This window comes from Phyllobates terribilis, unplaced genomic scaffold, assembly GCF_046119375.1.
Source record: "Phyllobates terribilis strain yellow unplaced genomic scaffold, ASM4611937v1 Scaffold_1__5_contigs__length_1240528914, whole genome shotgun sequence".
In the NCBI taxonomy this organism is placed as follows: Eukaryota; Metazoa; Chordata; class Amphibia; order Anura; family Dendrobatidae; genus Phyllobates; species Phyllobates terribilis.
Genome location: NW_027362761.1, coordinates 602,624,662 through 602,641,246, shown reverse-complemented (window position 1 = coordinate 602,641,246; position 16,585 = coordinate 602,624,662). Strand labels below are relative to the sequence as shown.

At 46.4% G+C, this 16,585-nt stretch overlaps 1 protein-coding gene across 1 annotated transcript; it reads left to right on the top strand.

Annotated features, from left to right (window-relative positions):
• The first annotated feature begins 1,873 nt into the window (after positions 1 to 1,873).
• On the top strand, positions 1,874 to 14,284 carry LOC141272265 (uncharacterized). The gene is made up of 9 exons (XM_073682796.1): positions 1,874 to 2,259; positions 3,255 to 3,397; positions 3,717 to 3,899; positions 4,560 to 4,683; positions 7,181 to 7,278; positions 7,357 to 7,435; positions 9,025 to 9,122; positions 9,244 to 9,361; positions 13,096 to 14,284. Exons 1-9 carry the CDS (start codon positions 2,142 to 2,144, stop codon positions 14,046 to 14,048), a joined length of 1,914 nt encoding a protein of 637 aa, XP_073538897.1. The 5' UTR covers positions 1,874 to 2,141; the 3' UTR covers positions 14,049 to 14,284.
• Positions 14,285 to 16,585: the final 2,301 nt, after the last annotated feature.

The window sequence follows — 16,585 nt, the reverse complement described above, 5'->3', positions numbered from 1 at the left end:
CCAGCACCCCATGTACCTCCCATATACAGCCAACACCCCATGTACCCCCCAAATACAGCCAGCACCCCATGTACCCCCCAAATACAGCCAGCACCCCATGTACCTCCCATATACAGCCAACACCCCATGTACCCCCCAAATACAGCCAGCACCCCATGTACCCCCCAAATACAGCCAGCACCCCATGTACCCCCCAAATACAGCCAGCACCCCATGTACCTCCCATATACAGCCAACACCCCATGTACCCCCCAAATACAGCCAGCACCCCATGTACCCCCCAAATACAGCCAGCACCCCATGTACCTCCCAAATACAGCCAGCACCCCATGTACCTCCCAAATACAGCCAGCACCCCGTGTACCTCCCAAATACAGCCAGCACCCCATGTACCCCCCAAATACAGCCAGCACCCCATGTACCTCCCAAATACAGCCAGCACCCCATGTACCTCCCAAATACAGCCAGCAACCCATGTACCTCCCAAATACAGCCAGCACCCCATGTACCTCCCAAATACAGCCAGCACCCCATGTACCTCCCAAATACAGCCAGCACCCCGTGTACCTCCCAAATACAGCCAGCACCCCATGTACCCCCCAAATACAGCCAGCACCCCATGTACCTCCCAAATACAGCCAGCACCCCATGTACCTCCCAAATACAGCCAGCAACCCATGTACCTCCCAAATACAGCCAGCACCCCATGTACCTCCCAAATACAGCCAGCACCCCATGTACCTCCCAAATACAGCCAGCACCCCATGTACCTCCCAAATACAGCCAGCAACCCATGTACCTCCCAAATACAGCCAGCGCCCCATGTACCTCCCATATACAGCCAACACCCCATGTACCCCCCAAATACAGCCAGCACCCCGTGTACCCCCCAAATACAGCCAGCACCCCATGTACCTCCCAAATACAGCCAGCAACCCATGTACCTCCCAAATACAGCCAGCACCCCATGTACCTCCCAAATACAGCCAGCAACCCATGTACCTCCCAAATACAGCCAGCACCCCATGTACCTCCCAAATACAGCCAGCACCCCATGTACCTCCCAAATACAGCCAGCACCCCATGTACCTCCCAAATACAGCCAGCAACCCATGTACCTCCCAAATACAGCCAGCGCCCCATGTACCTCCCATATACAGCCAACACCCCATGTACCCCCCAAATACAGCCAGCACCCCATGTACCTCCCAAATACAGCCAGCACCCCATGTACCTCCCAAATACAGCCAGCACCCCATGTACCTCCCAAATACAGCCAGCACCCCATGTACCCCCCAAATACAGCCAGCACCCCGTGTACCTCCAAATACAGCCAGCACCCCATGTACCCCCGCATACAGCCTGCACCCCATGTACCTCCCACATGCCGCCATTACTGCCCGTGTGCACAGCCCCTTATACAGCCGCACAGTATGTCCTCCAGAGAGATAGATATAGTGAGCAATCGCCTTAGAAGCCCCCTGATTAGTGCTGCCCCCCTGTGTGACGCCCCCTCAGTATAACCAGTATGGAGCGGCTGTAGGACTCGTCCTTATAGACCGCGCTGTGTGCACAGGAGCCTCAGTGCAGGAACTCCATCTCCTCACCTCTGCACTGACACCGAGGAGTGGGCGGAGCTCTAAGGAGGGAGGAGGCGGAGCTCTGAGGAAGGGGCGTGGGCGGAGCTCTGAGGAAGGGGCGTGGGCGGAGCTCTGAGGAGGGGCGTGGGCGGAACTCTGAGGAGGGGGCGTGGGCGGAGCTCTGAGGAGGGGCGTGGGCGGAGCTCTGAGGAGGGGCGTGGGCGGAGCTCTGAGGAGGGGCGTGGGCGGAGCTCTGAGGAGGGGGCGTGGGCGGAGCTCTGAGGAGGGGGCGTGGGCGGAGCTCTGAGGAGGGGGCGTGGGCGGAGCTCTGAGCTGCCGTCTTATTCGTGGCCCGGGGCCCCACATGCTGAGGGCTCAGTGCTGGAGTCCCCGCCCTGTACACAGACAGCAGCCTCCGCTGTGACTCCATCCATCACCACTGGGGCTGACACCAGAGAGCAACAGAGCGCAACACAGACCTATACCGAGCGGGAGGAGCTACGGTGACGTCATCACACCACATGGCCTTCACTTCTCTCCGGAGCCCCGCCCCCTGATCACATGGCGGTGACGTCACCACCGGGCCTCCCGCTCTCAGTGCAGCAGCTCCGTCCTGGTTGTGCGCAGCTCTTGCTCTCTGGTATCAGCCAGCAGCAGGTTTCCGCTTCCCGCCATTCCGGTGAGATTACAGGGAGGGTTTGTGGTGAATCTGTGAGAGGAGAGTGTGGGGTGAGATCAGAGCTGTTCCTGTGGAGGCTCCTGCTCCATGTGACTGCGGCTCCTCAGTGTTGTATGGGGGATGTGCAGCGGCTCCTCCTCACCTCACCGCCCCCGCTGGAGGTGGAGTTACCATGGTGACCGCCCCCGCTGGAGGTGGAGTTACCACGGTGACCGCCCCCCGCTGGAGGTGGAGTTACCACGGTGACCGTCCCCCGCTGGAGGTGGAGTTACCACGGTGACCGCCCCCCGCTGGAGGTGGAGTTACCACGGTGACCGGCCTCCGCTGGAGGTGGAGTTACCACGGTGACCGTCACCCACTGGAGGTGTAGTTACCACGGTGACCGCCCCCTGCTGGAGGTGGAGTTACCACGGTGACCGCCCCCTGCTGGAGGTGGAGTTACCACGGTGATCGCCCCCCGCTGGAGGTGGAGTTACCACAGTGACCGGCCTCCGCTGGAGGTGGAGTTACCACGGTGACCGTCACCCACTGGAGGTGTAGTTACCACGGTGACCGACCCCCGCTGGAGGTGTAGTTACCACGGTGACCGTCACCCGCTGGAGGTGTAGTTACGACGGTGACCGACCCCCGCTGGAGGTGTAGTTACCACGGTGACCACTCCCGCTGGAGGTGTAGTTACCACGGTGACCGACCTCTGCTGGAGGTGTAGTTACCACGGTGACCGACCTCTGCTGGCGCTGTAGTTACCACGGTGACCGTCCCCCGCTGGCGGTGTAGTTACCACAGTGACTGTCCCCCGCTGGCAGTGTGGTTACCACGGTGACCGACCTCCTACGAGGCTGATAATGAGCGGTCAGATCGGCGGAGGAGGCCGCGGTGGAGTTTGTGGCTTTTCCTCCAGATTCTTCCTGATAAATGTCGGATATTTGGGGCAGAATTCAGTGATTGTCGTTATATCGTCCCCTGTGATCTCTATTTTCTCCTTTATCATGAAGACGCCGGCAGGACGAGATCCCTCCAGCTGATCCAGTGTTCATCCCTCCTTCTCCTGAATGACCCCCCGAGGATGGACGAGGACGAGACCACCAGAAGATTATTACACTTCACCCTGGAGATCATCTCCCTGCTGAGCGGAGAGGTAACTCCTCTACATTTCTATCAGCTTTATTGTGTTATGTAACAAGTCCGACATCGGGAAGAGGAAATCCAGAAGAGGAAGAGAAGGATTCTTTACTGTAAGAGCAGTGATTGTGTGCAGCTCTCTGCCAGGAGGAGTTGTCATGGGGATTCCCTATAAGAGCTGTAGAGGGGCCTGGATGTCTGTCCTGAGTGTAATAATATTCCAGGTTATGGCCCCAGATTACTGGAGACGGTTATTGATCCCGGGATTTCTACTGATTGTCAGATCTGGAGTCAGGAAGGAATTCTTCTCCCTAAGTGTCTCTCTCCATATACAGGATTACACAATAGTGAGGAAGACACCGGGGGAGGGTGTGACTCCCATCATCCATCTCCAGGAGTCAGGAGGGCAGAGCCCGGGCCCCATCACAGAGCCTCCCCCGCACCCCCCGATACATGAGAGGAAGAAGAAGAAGATCCTAGAGCTCAGCAACAAGATGATTGAGCTGCTGAGCGGAGAGGTGACTGCTGGGACATTATACAGGACAGCACTGGAGGATTCTGGGTGATGAGCTGAGAGGTGACTCCTGGGACATTATACAGGACAGCACTGGAGGATTCTGGGAGATGATCGGAGAGGTGACTGCTGGGACATTATACAGGACGGCACTGGAGGATTCTGGGTGATGACCGGAGAGGGGAATGCTGGGACATTATACAGGACAGCACTGGAGGATTCTGGGTGATGACCGGAGGGGTGACTGCTGGGACATTATAAAAGGACAGCACTGGAGGATTCTGGGTGATGACCAGAGAGGTGACTGCTGGGACATAATACAGGACAGCACTGGAGGATTCTGGGTGATGAGCGGAGAGGTGACTGCTGGGACATTATACAGGACGGCACTGGAGGATTCTGGGTGATGAGCGGAGAGGTGACTGCTGGGACATTATACAGGACCGCACTGGAGGATTCTGGGTGATGACCGGAGAGGTGACTGCTGGGACATTATACAGGACCGCACTGGAGGATTCTGGGTGATGACCGGAGAGGTGACTGCTGGGACATTATACAGGACAGCACTGGGGGATTCTGGGTGATGAGCGGAGAGATGACTGCTGGGACATTATACAGGACATCACTGGAGGATTCTGGGTGATGATGGTGTCGTTGTTGTCAGGTTCCTATAAGGTGTCAGGACGTCGCTGTCTATCTCTCCATGGAGGAGTGGGAGTATCTAGAAGGACACCAGGATCGGTACCAGGAGGTGATGATGGAGGAGCTCCGGCCTCTGACATCACCAGGTGAGAGGAGACTCTTGTTGGCTCCGGGGGATGTGATGACGTCTCTCGGCCTCCTCCTATAATAGATGATTTTTCTCCAGACTTGCTCTGGTTTTCTCTACATTTTCTCACAGCTTTCATTCCCTGATTCTTCTCTTCTGAGCTGTGAGTCGCGGTTTCTCCGCTGTCATCTTCATCAGTCTTGAGTCTTCGTCCTCGGCGGCTTCTTTCAGAATCTTTCACCTTCCTTAGAGCATCGGTCACATTTTGTCTGCAGATGTCCCAGCGCTTCTGTCCGTTCTCTCCTGTGAGATCTTTCGGTATCTGAGTCTGTCATGGTTTGTTACTCAGCAGAGTCGGGGTTAATTTACTGATGATTTTCCCCCTTAATACGCTGTTGCTATTCTGCCCCTCAGAATCGGTGCAGGCTCAATGTCGTCATCAGTTGTGGTCGGGCGTCCGGCTCCTCCTTTTTCGTTGACACTTTGGTCCCTAAGACCTAGAAACACGAGTCCTGACATGAAGATGGAGCGTGGTGGAGCCGATCACCCACCAGAGCCTGACATGGAGGCTCCAGCAGTTCTCGGCCCCCGCGTCTATTCACCACTCGCTCTGCAGGCAGAGAAGCTCAGAACTTTCCGTACTGGAGGAGAAGGTCGGATCACCGCGCACTCCTCTCTATAGGGGGAATGTTTCTCCTGGAGGAGATCGACAATTTTGAGTATTATGGAGAGTTATAGGCCATGCAATGCCCCATGGGAAATACAATATGCAAATTTCTTTTTCCTAGATGCAGATAACCGTGTCTGTATCGCCACCTATAGGACACAGCAATTCTAGGGGTCAATATCAATGTTTCAACTCCACCCTGATGGGGCCAATCTCTATTTTTGCATTTTTTCTTCTCCTAGAAGCCAGAACTTTTGTATTTTTTCATCCACAGATGTTTGACGTCTTCTGTGTTTTTTTTTTTTTGTAGGATGCATTTTGCATTTTACCTTATAATGTGATGAAAAACAGGAAAAAAAATCCAGCCGAGCTGATACAGTTAATAAAAAAAAAAAACACAAAAACCAAAAAACCCACAATTACACGTCTTTTTTTGGGTTTTGTTTCTCGGCATTTATTGGGCAGTAAGAATAACCTCGCTGCTATTTTCCAGTTTGGTTTTGGTGACACCAATCTTATGTGTTTTGTTTTTTTTTTGTTGTTTTTTTTAGAATATATTTCCCAGAATTAAATATTCAGAACTGTTCCTGACACCCATCACTTTATCTTCCGTTATCGGAGATGTGTGAGGGCTTCTCTTCTTGAATGGCGCGCTGACCCTTTATTGTACCATATTGGGGGAACCTGTGACTTTTTGATCGTTGTTTTTTCATTGCATTTTTGGGGAGGTGTTTTTGATTTTTTATGTTTTTTTCCTTATGGTGTTTACCGTGTGGGATAAATCCTGACGTGACAATGCCAGATATATTTGTTTATAATTTTTTTTTTTTTTCTCTTATTTTTGGAGAGAAAGCAAAAATAATGTTTACTTCAACCTGAGATCCTATTCATACCGGTCTTCATAGGAAAACCTTGGCGGCAGAGACAGGGGTCTTCTGCAGGCCCCTGTTGTTGGGACCCTGCAATTTATTTACTGATTGGCAGGAGAATTGGATGCCCAAGCACATAAAGGGAACCTGTCATGTAAAATAACACTATTAACCTGCAGATATGGGGTTAACCTGCAGGTTAATAGTGTTTTGAACCTTCCTGGTGACTGTACGGAGAGCCCCGCTGCCAGGAGGAAATGAACCTTATTCCACTCCGCATTGTTCGCGCAGCTACAGTCACTGCTCATTGTATATACAGCTGCGGCGGTTACCGCGCCCTCGGCACTGACTGACAGCCGACTGTAATGCTGAGCCCTAATGCTGAGCTGGCTGTCAGTCAGTGCCGGGGGAGCTGAGCGGGGCTCTCAGTGCGGGCGCCGGGGAGGTTCAAAATGTTATTAACTTACAGATTAATCCCATATCTGCAGGTTAATAGTGCTATTTTACACGACAGGTTTCCTTTAAATGGCGCTGTCAGGCTGTCAGCAGCAGTGAAGTGGTTAAATGGCAGCAATCGGAGCTCGCTCCACATGAACACCAGATATCATCTGACTGACGAGGGTCTTCTCTGTCCCTCTCCTCAGGGTCCTCATCCTCCGAGTGCAGAGCATTAGGCTTTGGCCTCGCTGATTATTACTTCATACTTGAGGTCCACAATGTGCTGGGTCCTCGGTACCGGGGGTGAGGACCACAACAATGTAATTTATTCCCTGATACATAAACCTAGAATTACCGGTTCTGAGAGACGAGGCTCATATACACACGTGGTCAAAATTGTTGGTACCCCTCGTCAGATTCAAGTTATTTCTGTGACCATTGTGGGTTTTTCTTTCATTAAACGAGGGGTACCAACAATTTTGACCACGTGTGTATAGACAGATATACGGCAGGTCATGTATTCAGTCTGTGTGTCTCCACAGATGGATCCAGGAGGAGAAATCCACCAGAGAGATGTCCCCGTCCTCTGTATCCCCAGGACTGTCCAGAGGAGAATCACAACATCCTGGAGGATCATCAGGTAGATGACACTGAAGTCCCCACAACATCTGACCATGAAGTGATGGGACCTGAGCTCATCTTACATTCCTATTTTTAGGGTGAAGATCTGATTGATATTAAGGTTGAGGTTATACATGGAGCACAAGAGGCGACCGCAATATGGGCCGATCAGCAGGGTGAGGAGGGAGACTGTCATGTCTGTTCTTTTGTCACCTACTGCTACTCCCTTCATCACATGACACAACCTACAGTGTCATGTAAAAGTATAGGCACCCCTGGTCAGAATGATTTTTTTACATTTTAAAAATTTCAAAAAGGAAAATGGGCCGATGCAAAAGTTTGGGCACCCTTGGAGATTTGTGTGCTCAAATAACTTCGACCAAGGTTTCAGACCTTACTTAGCCTGTTAGGGTTATGGCTCGTTTACGATCATCGTTAGGAAAGACCAGATGATGCAAATTTCCAGCTTTATAAATCCAGCCTCCTCTAACATTGTGCCAAAAACAGCAGCCATGGGTTCTTCTAAGCCGCTGTCGAGCACTCTGAAAATGGTGGAGGCCACAAAGCAGGAGAAGACTATAAAAGAACAAAGCGTTTTCAAGTTGCCCTTTCCTCAGTTTGAAATGTAATATAGAAATGGCAGGTACCAGGAACAGTGGAGGTCAAGATAAGGTCTGGAAAACCAAGAAAAATTTCAGTGAGAGCTGCTGGTAGACTTGCTAGAGAGGCAAATCAGAACCCCTGCTTGACTGCAAAAGACCATCAGAAAGATTTAGTAGACTCTGGAGTTGTGGTACATTGTTCTACTGTTCAACGACACCTGCACAAATATGGCCGTCATGGAAGAGTCATCAGAAGAAAACCTCTCCTGCATCCTCACTATAAAATTCAGTGTCATAAGTATGCAAAAGAACATCTAAGAAGGTCTGATGCATTTTTTGAAACAAGTCCTGTGGACCGATGAGGTTAAAATAGAAAATGATCAAAGGTATGTGTGGAGAAAAAAGGGCACAGAATTTCAGGAAAGAACATCTCGCCAACCATTAACCATGGGGGTGGATCAATCATGCTTTGGCGTTGTGCTACAGCCAATGGCACGGGGAACATTTCACAGGTAGAGGGAAGAATGGATTCAATGAAATTTCAACAAATTCTTGATGCAAAAATAACACCATCTATAAAAAAGATGAAGGTGAAAAGAGGATGGCTTCTACAAATGGATAATGATCCTAAACACAATAAAATCCACAATAGACGACCTCAAAAGGCGCAAGCTGAAGCTTTTACAATGGCCCTCACAGTCCCCTGATCTGAACATCATTGAAAATCTGTGGCTAGACCTCAAAATAGCAGAGGATGCAAGACGCCCCAGGAATCTCACAGAACTGGAAGAATTTTCCAAGGAAGAAAGGATGAAAATCCCTCACACAAGAACTGAAAGCCTCTTGTCTGGCTACAAAAAGTGTTTGCAAAATCTGATAATTGCAAAGGGGGGGGGGGGGGGGGCATTACTAGGTACTAACCATGCAGGGGGCACAAACTTTTGCATTGGCCCATTTTCCTTTTTGAAATTTTTAAAATGTAAAAGATGAAAATATATACTTGTTTTGCCTAAAATTAAAAGGAAATGTCATCTGTAACTTTAGACCTTTTAGAGATCATTTCATCTTTAACTTGCTTAACTGTTCACAATAACAGTAATTTTGACCAGGGGTGCCCAAACTTTTACATGACACTGTATTCTGTCACTTTGTGTTTCCTACAGATGGACTCATGGAAAGAAATCCACCAGAGAGATGTCCCCGTCCTCTGTATCCCCAGGACTGTCCAGAGGAGAATCACAACATCCCGAAGAGTCATCAGGTAGACGGTGCTGAGTCCTGTACCGGATCTGTATATGGGGGACATTTCTGATCGAGGTCATAGATGTCACAGATTTTGGTGGCTTTTTGTATTGTGCTGATTGTTACATCTGATATATCAGGAGGAAGATCCGACTAAGAATAAAGTGAAGGACGAGACAGAAGAAGAAGCGATGACGAGGGGGGATCAGCCGTGTGTGAGTGACGTGAAGGAGGAGATTCCGGTAGTTGTTTCCACAGGTATGTAATATTGTCCAGTGTATAATAATGACTGGCTTAAATATTACTTCCATATTTTTCTTACACAAGTCCCGTGCTGCCATATAAATGATTGAGCTTGTGAGTCAGACAGAAACCCCGGGAGAAGATTCCCTATAATGAGGCTGATGGAGACATTGTGGACGCCGTCTGACCTGTGATCCGGCTGTGTCCGTCTTTTTAAGCGTGCATAAAAGCGCGGTCTGCCACAGTGTTGTGCATCTCTAAAAAGAAGGACAACGCTGAACAGAGGCCTGACGGTGTCCAGAGTAACTCTGCTGTCTCATTATAGTGAATGGATTCTTCTCGGGTGTCATCTGAATCATGTATTTTGTACATTTAGATTGAAACCCCGATGTAAGTGCTCAGCGTAGAACACAGGATAAATGCGATCCAAAATGTTTTGTACTCCAAAATGTCACCAATAAAAGCTTCTACTCAACCCACAAAAAAACAAGTCCCTACTCAGGTTCATCATCGGTTAACAGAAGTATAGGGGGCGTCCACATTACTGGTAGCTCAAAGGCTCTGGAAAAGTGACGTGGCTCCCACTAAAAGAAATCCAGCAAAATCTGTGCTCCCAAATCCACATACCCCCCTCGTCCTGGGCCCCACAGTGTGTCTAGACTGCAGTTAGCATCCACATGTTTGTCATTACTGTAGCAAGGAGAGCCCACTTAATTTTTAGGGTGTATGACTCCAGAAGCGCGAGCTGGGCATGATGTATTGGCGCTACAATGTAAAGGTACTGCAATGTACTGGGCACTATAATGGCAGATTTGCATTTTAACTTGGCAACACCCATTGCTGATAGTTTCTGGAAAACACCCATGGAGTCAAATTCATCACTGCGCTTGTAGATAAATTCCCAGAGGGGGGTTATTTCCAAAAATGGGGTCAGTTGAGGGGGGATTCTGCTCTTCTGCCACTTAGGGGCTTTGTATATGGAGACTGTAAGCTATTCTATATAGATTTGTTCTCCAAGAGTCAAATATTGCTCCTTCCCTCCCGAGTCTCGCCATGTGGCTAAGCAGTACAGTACAGCCACATATGGGGTATCGCCACGTTCAGCAGAAGTTGTGAACAAATTATGTGGTCATCTTTACCCATTTCCCTTTGTGAAAATGTAAAATCTGGGGCTAAAACAACATTATAGTGGTAAAAATGTATATTTTTTTCTTCACCGTTCAATAGTATAATACTTTGTAAAATACATATGGAGTCAATATGATCACTGCACCCCTAGATGATTTCGTTGTGAAAATAGAAAATTTGGAGCTAAAACAACCTTTTTTTTTTGGGAATAAACGTCATTTTTGATTTTTACAGTCCAATGTTTTGAAACTTTGTGAAGCACCTGTGGTTTCAAAATACTCACCATACCTTTAGATAAATTCCTTCAGGGGGTGTAGTCTTCAAAATGGAGTCCCTTGTGTGGGGAGTTTACACTGTTTAGGCACATCAGGGGCTCTGCAAACACAACATGGTGTCCGCTATCTATTTCTGCTGATGTTGCACTTCAAAAGTCAAATGGCGCTCTTTCCCTCCTGAGCCCTGCCGTGCGCCCAAACAGTAGTTTTCCCCCACATATAGGGTATCGGCGTACTCAGGAGAGAGTGCACAACAAATGGTATGGTCCATTTTCTCCTGTTATCCTTGTGAAAATGCAAAATTTGGGGTAAAGCAACATTTTTGTGGGAAAAGTAAAATTTTCATTTTTTCTCTCCACATTGTTTTAATTCCTGTGAAGCATCTGAAGGGTTAATAAACTTATTGAATGTGGGTTTGAGCACTTTGAGGGGTGCAGTTTTATTGAATGGTGTCACTTGGGGTATTTTCTGTCACATAGGCCCCTCAAAGTCTCTTCAAATGTGATGTGGTCCCTAAAAAAAAAATTAGTTTTGTAAATTTTGTTGTAAAAATGAGAAATTGCTGATTAAAATTTTAACCCTTATAACTTCCTAACAAGAATGTGTTTTAAAAATGATGCTGATATAAAGTAGATATAGCGGAAATGTTAATTATTGACTGTTTGGTGGTAAAACTATCCGGTTTAAGGAAATAAAAACTCAATGTTTCTAAACTGCAAAATACTCAATTTTTTTTGGTACATTTTTTTTTATATTTTCATAAATAAATGCAAATAATAACGACCGAAATTTACCAGTGACATGAAGAGCAATGTGCCGGGAAGCCACAGTCTCCGAATCGCTGGGATGTGCGGCCGCTCCAGAGTTATCACCACATAAATGGACGCCGGTCAGAATTGTACAATGAGGCCAGGTCCTGAAGGGGTTAATGTGCCTTCAGGGCTATTACTGTGTTCTGATATTTCCCATCATGCCTTTAGCCATACTGAGGACATGATGACGGCGGCCGGTGCTCGACGGCTCCCGGATGTACGGCCGCCTGTGTCACTCGTCAGTCTCATTTACAGACATTAATTAAAGATTAAAACTCCATTGTTAATTGCGTGGACACTTTTCTACACTAAGAGCATGATGGGAAGAACGAGAGAGTGAAATGGCACTGGTGGTACATTAAGGGGTAAATGCTGGTGACAGGTTCCCTTTAAGAACTGTATATTTGCTGTCTAGTCTCTGCCACCCCTGACTTGTGCCAATGTCACCAGATTATAAGTGTCATTCACTTTACCCGTCATTGTGTTAATGTTATGGCATGTAGTTGTCCCCCTTATCACCGGTACTTTCACTGACGAGGGTCTTCATTGTGAGATCCAGAAAATACATTCAGAAATCTCTCGTGTTGTAGAAGAATTCCCATCGAATCTATTCAGATGCTAAATCCATTAGTGTCCTGCTGCTCTGTGTAATAGGGGGGTGATCGGGGGGCTTAGAGGCTGATTAATACTTTCTATCTAGGCAGAGTGAATCACTGATGTGGTGGTGGTCCGGCGACGACGAGCCCCAGCAGGTCGCATTAGAGCATGAAGCCGCTGGGGCAAATGTGCAATATATGGATTAATGGATAAAGAGCAATAGTGACCTCTGCAATAGGAGGCTGAGAGCATCAGGCAGCAAAGGGTGAAGCTGCAATGTAAGGACTAGGGTCCAATAAGTAATATGCACCTTGTTAGAGGAGGTTAAGTACTATGACAGTTATTGCCTCAAAAGGTCGTTCAACAAAATATTAAGTTAAGAAGAACCATCATTTCTGTCCGGGCCGATTTCATGAGTGAGCAGAAAAGCAATGTCTGACTTTCATCTGTTCATTTTCATAGATTTTTAATTATTATTACTTTTGTCAGATTCAAGTTATTTCTGTGACCATTGTGGGTTTTTCTTTCATTAAACGAAGGGTACCAACAATTTTGACCACATGTGTGTGTATATATAATATATATATAATTTGTTTTTAACCAGGTGTATATAATATATATATATATATATATATATATATATATATATATATATATATATATATATATACTTTTTTAACTAGGTTGTCTCCAATTCTTTATTGTGTGTCTCCTGATGAGTTTCCATAATCGGACAGAGACAGTGTATTTTAATCTAAAGTAGATTTGGGGGCAGTTTGTTTTTTGTTGTCTCTTGTCAATTCTCTGTCACTCTAGGAATTGAGACACATGAGTGCATCATGTTGTATGTCATAGGGGTTATTTTAGAAAAAGTTTGAATAAAAGTTATGTTATAGCATCCATTTCAGTGAGTCCAATCTATCTTTCATCCTTACAGGAAATCCTTGTGAGAATAACAGTTTATCACTAAATTGTAGAAAAGAAGATCTCATGAAGCACTCTAATGGAGAAAACCTCATCACCCTTCCTGCACCTCCTGGACTTCACAGCACTTCACTTTCTTATAATCCTCCTGATCATGAGGAATCATCTCCTGAGCAATCTCACATTGTTACCACTATTCCAGGTGACACAGTGGATACAAGATTTCAGTGTGACAAACAATTTACTGAAAGCTCAGCCCAGACACAAAGAAAATACAAAGGAGAGAAGCCATACTGCTGTTCAGAATGTGGGAAATACTTTATATATAAATCAGTCCTTGCTACACATGAGAGAATTCATATAGGAGAAAAGCCATTTTCATGTTCAGAATGTGGGAAGTCCTTCACAATTAAAGGGAGTCTTATAAAACATCAGAGAATTCACACAGGAGAGAAGCCGTATTCATGTTCAGAATGTGGGAAATCTTTTATGTATAAATCAGTCCTTGCTGCACATGAGAGAATTCATACAGGAGAGAAGCCATTTTCATGTTTAGAATGTGGGAAGTCCTTCACAATTAAAGGAAGTCTTAATATACATCAGAGAATTCACACAGGAGAGAAGCCGTATTCATGTTCAGAATGTGGGAAATCCTTCACAGATAAATCTAGTCTTGTGGCACATGAGAGAAGTCATACACAACAGAAGCCGTATTCATGTTCAGGATGTGGCAAATCTTTTTTTAATAAATCATACCTTGCTACACATCAGAGAATTCATACAGGAGAGAAGCCGTATTCATGTTCAGAATGTGGGAAATGTTTTAGAAATAAATCACATCGTGTTGAACATCAAAGAATTCACATAGGAGAGAAGCCGTATTCATGTTCAGAATGTGGGAAATCTTTTATATATAAATCACACCTTGTAAAACATGAGAGAAGTCACACAGGAAAGAAACTGTAATTATATTCTATACATTTTAATAAACATTGTTCAGCATAAATGAGTACACCCCCTTTGATAAGTAAGATTTTAATTAATATCTCACTGAACACAAGAACAATTTCTAACATTTTGCCAACATTGAGTTTCATAGAACATTTTTTTGTAATCAAAACATGAAAGTAAGGGTAATAATATAACTCTCATTACAAAACCTTCAGTTTTACTCAAATTAATTAAAGGAAATCTGTCACCACTTTGAAGTTATCAGACCGCTACTATGGGCATACAGGTAATAGAAAAGTAAATCTATACATACCTGTATGGCCCATAGCAGAGGTTTGATTGCAGAGAAAAGCTTTTTAATCAATTCCGTTTCATATAGGCTTGGCTTCCGGGGGACGCCAAGAAATCCCCGCCCATCACATTATTATTCCCCAAAATACCTACCTATATGGTTATTTATCATATTCCCCCCTCCCTTGCATGTCACAGGGCCCTGTGACGTGCACTGTGCTCCCTCCTCACATAGAGCACGCTTTGCTTCATCCCGGCCCCGTCTGCCTGTGCTCTGCGTCGCAGGTTTCTATTGTGCAGGTGCCGGGGAGTCACTATCACTTCCCGGCACCTGCGCAATAGAAACCTGCAGTACAGTGCATAGAGAGACGGGGCCGGGATGAAGCAAAGCGTGCTCTATGTGAGGAGGGAGCACAATGCACGTCACAGGGCCCTGTGACGTGCAGGGGAGGGGAGGAATATGATAAATAACCATATAGGCGGGGATTTTGGGGCATAATAAAGAGAGGGGCTGGGATTTCTTGGTGTCCCCCGGACGACAAGCCTGTACAAAACAGAATTGATTAAAACACTTTGCTCTGCAATCAAACCTCTGCTATGGGCCATACAGGTATGTATAGATTTACTTTTCTATAACCAGTATGCCCATAACAGAGGTCTGATAACTCCAAAGTGATGACAGATTCCCTTTAATGCAAAAATGAGTACACCCTACATCAAAAGCTACTACATCTAGTATTTTGCACGGCCTCAATGATTTTTCGGGACAGCACCAAGTCTTCTAGGCCTGGAATGAACTAATTAGTTACATAATACAACATCTATCTTTTATCTCTTTTTCGATAACGAGCTCTTAGAGCCTGGATGCCGGATGGAGCGATGACAACTTGTCTCTTCAGAATTCCCCATAGGTGTTTGGTTGGGTTCAGATCAGGAGACACTTGGCCACTGAATCACTGTCACCCTGTTCTTCAGAAATGTAACAGTGGCCTTAGATGTGTGTTTTGTATCATTGTCATGTTGGAAAATGCAGGTCTGCCAAGGGCATGGAGTGATGGCAGCATCTTCTCTTTCACTATAGAGCAGAACATCTGTGAATTCATGATACCATCAATGACCTGTAGCTCCCCGACACCAGCAGCGCTCATGCAGCCCCACATAAGGACACGGCCACCACCAGGTTTCTCTGTAGACACCATTTCTCATTGTATTCCTCACATTTGAGACAGTTTTGAAGCCATCAGTTCCAAACACATTTATCTTGGTCTCATCACTCCAGAGTATAAAGTCCCAGGAATCTTCATGTGTTTCCCCAGGTGTCCTGGCAGATTGTAGGGCGGCTTTTTTGTGTATGGGATTTAGGAGAGGCTTTCTATGTGGACAACACCCATGTCTGCCATTCCTCTATAGAAAAAATATGTCTGCTTTCAGCTCATCTCTCAATGCTTGGATGAAAAATCACAGTTGGGAAGGAATAGACGGGACAAAGAAAGTTACTGATAATCCAGCACTTGTTTTCCAGTGTGAATAAAACCAAAAACTTTTATTGAAAAATCCAAATTAAAATCATAGAAACATTAAAAAACAGATAGGAGCAAAACATCTCTGCATTTCTACCTGGTATTTGTGTTCAGTTCTTCTTCATGACATAATAAATAACCAGTAACCGGCTTCTTATACACATCATAGGGTCTAATGCACAGCGGAGACCCCCAGCCCCAAGTGGACATGTGCAAGTATGTCTACATTACCCCTATGGACGATCATATGTCCACAACAAGAAGCATCCGTGCAATAGAAGAATGAAGTGTCTGCATCTATAATGTGTATATTATGTATAATTACTATAAAAGAGGAAAAAACACAATTCAGTAAATCGATACAAGGTCTGAACGAAGATTCATATCACTGGGGAATCTGGAGTCCAATTCCAGAATCCACAAGGCTTCTCTGGGGTGTACTTTTTATACCAATCTCCCCCCTTAGCTGGTCTGGTGACATATTCAATACCCACAACTGTAAATTGATTAATTCCTATTGTGTTGTATGAGATTGTCACACTGACACTGCGTACAGGAGGTCAGGGGCCTAAGCTGACCCTAAGCTGGGGCCCTGACTAATCCCTCTACCTGGAGGTACTGTTAAAGGTACAGAGGTCCAGGCCGCCAGCGTAACCCCTACCTCCTGAGGATCCCTGCACCTCAGTAATCTAGTCCTGAGAAGGACCCCGATCACAACAATAGGGGACAGGAAATAATATG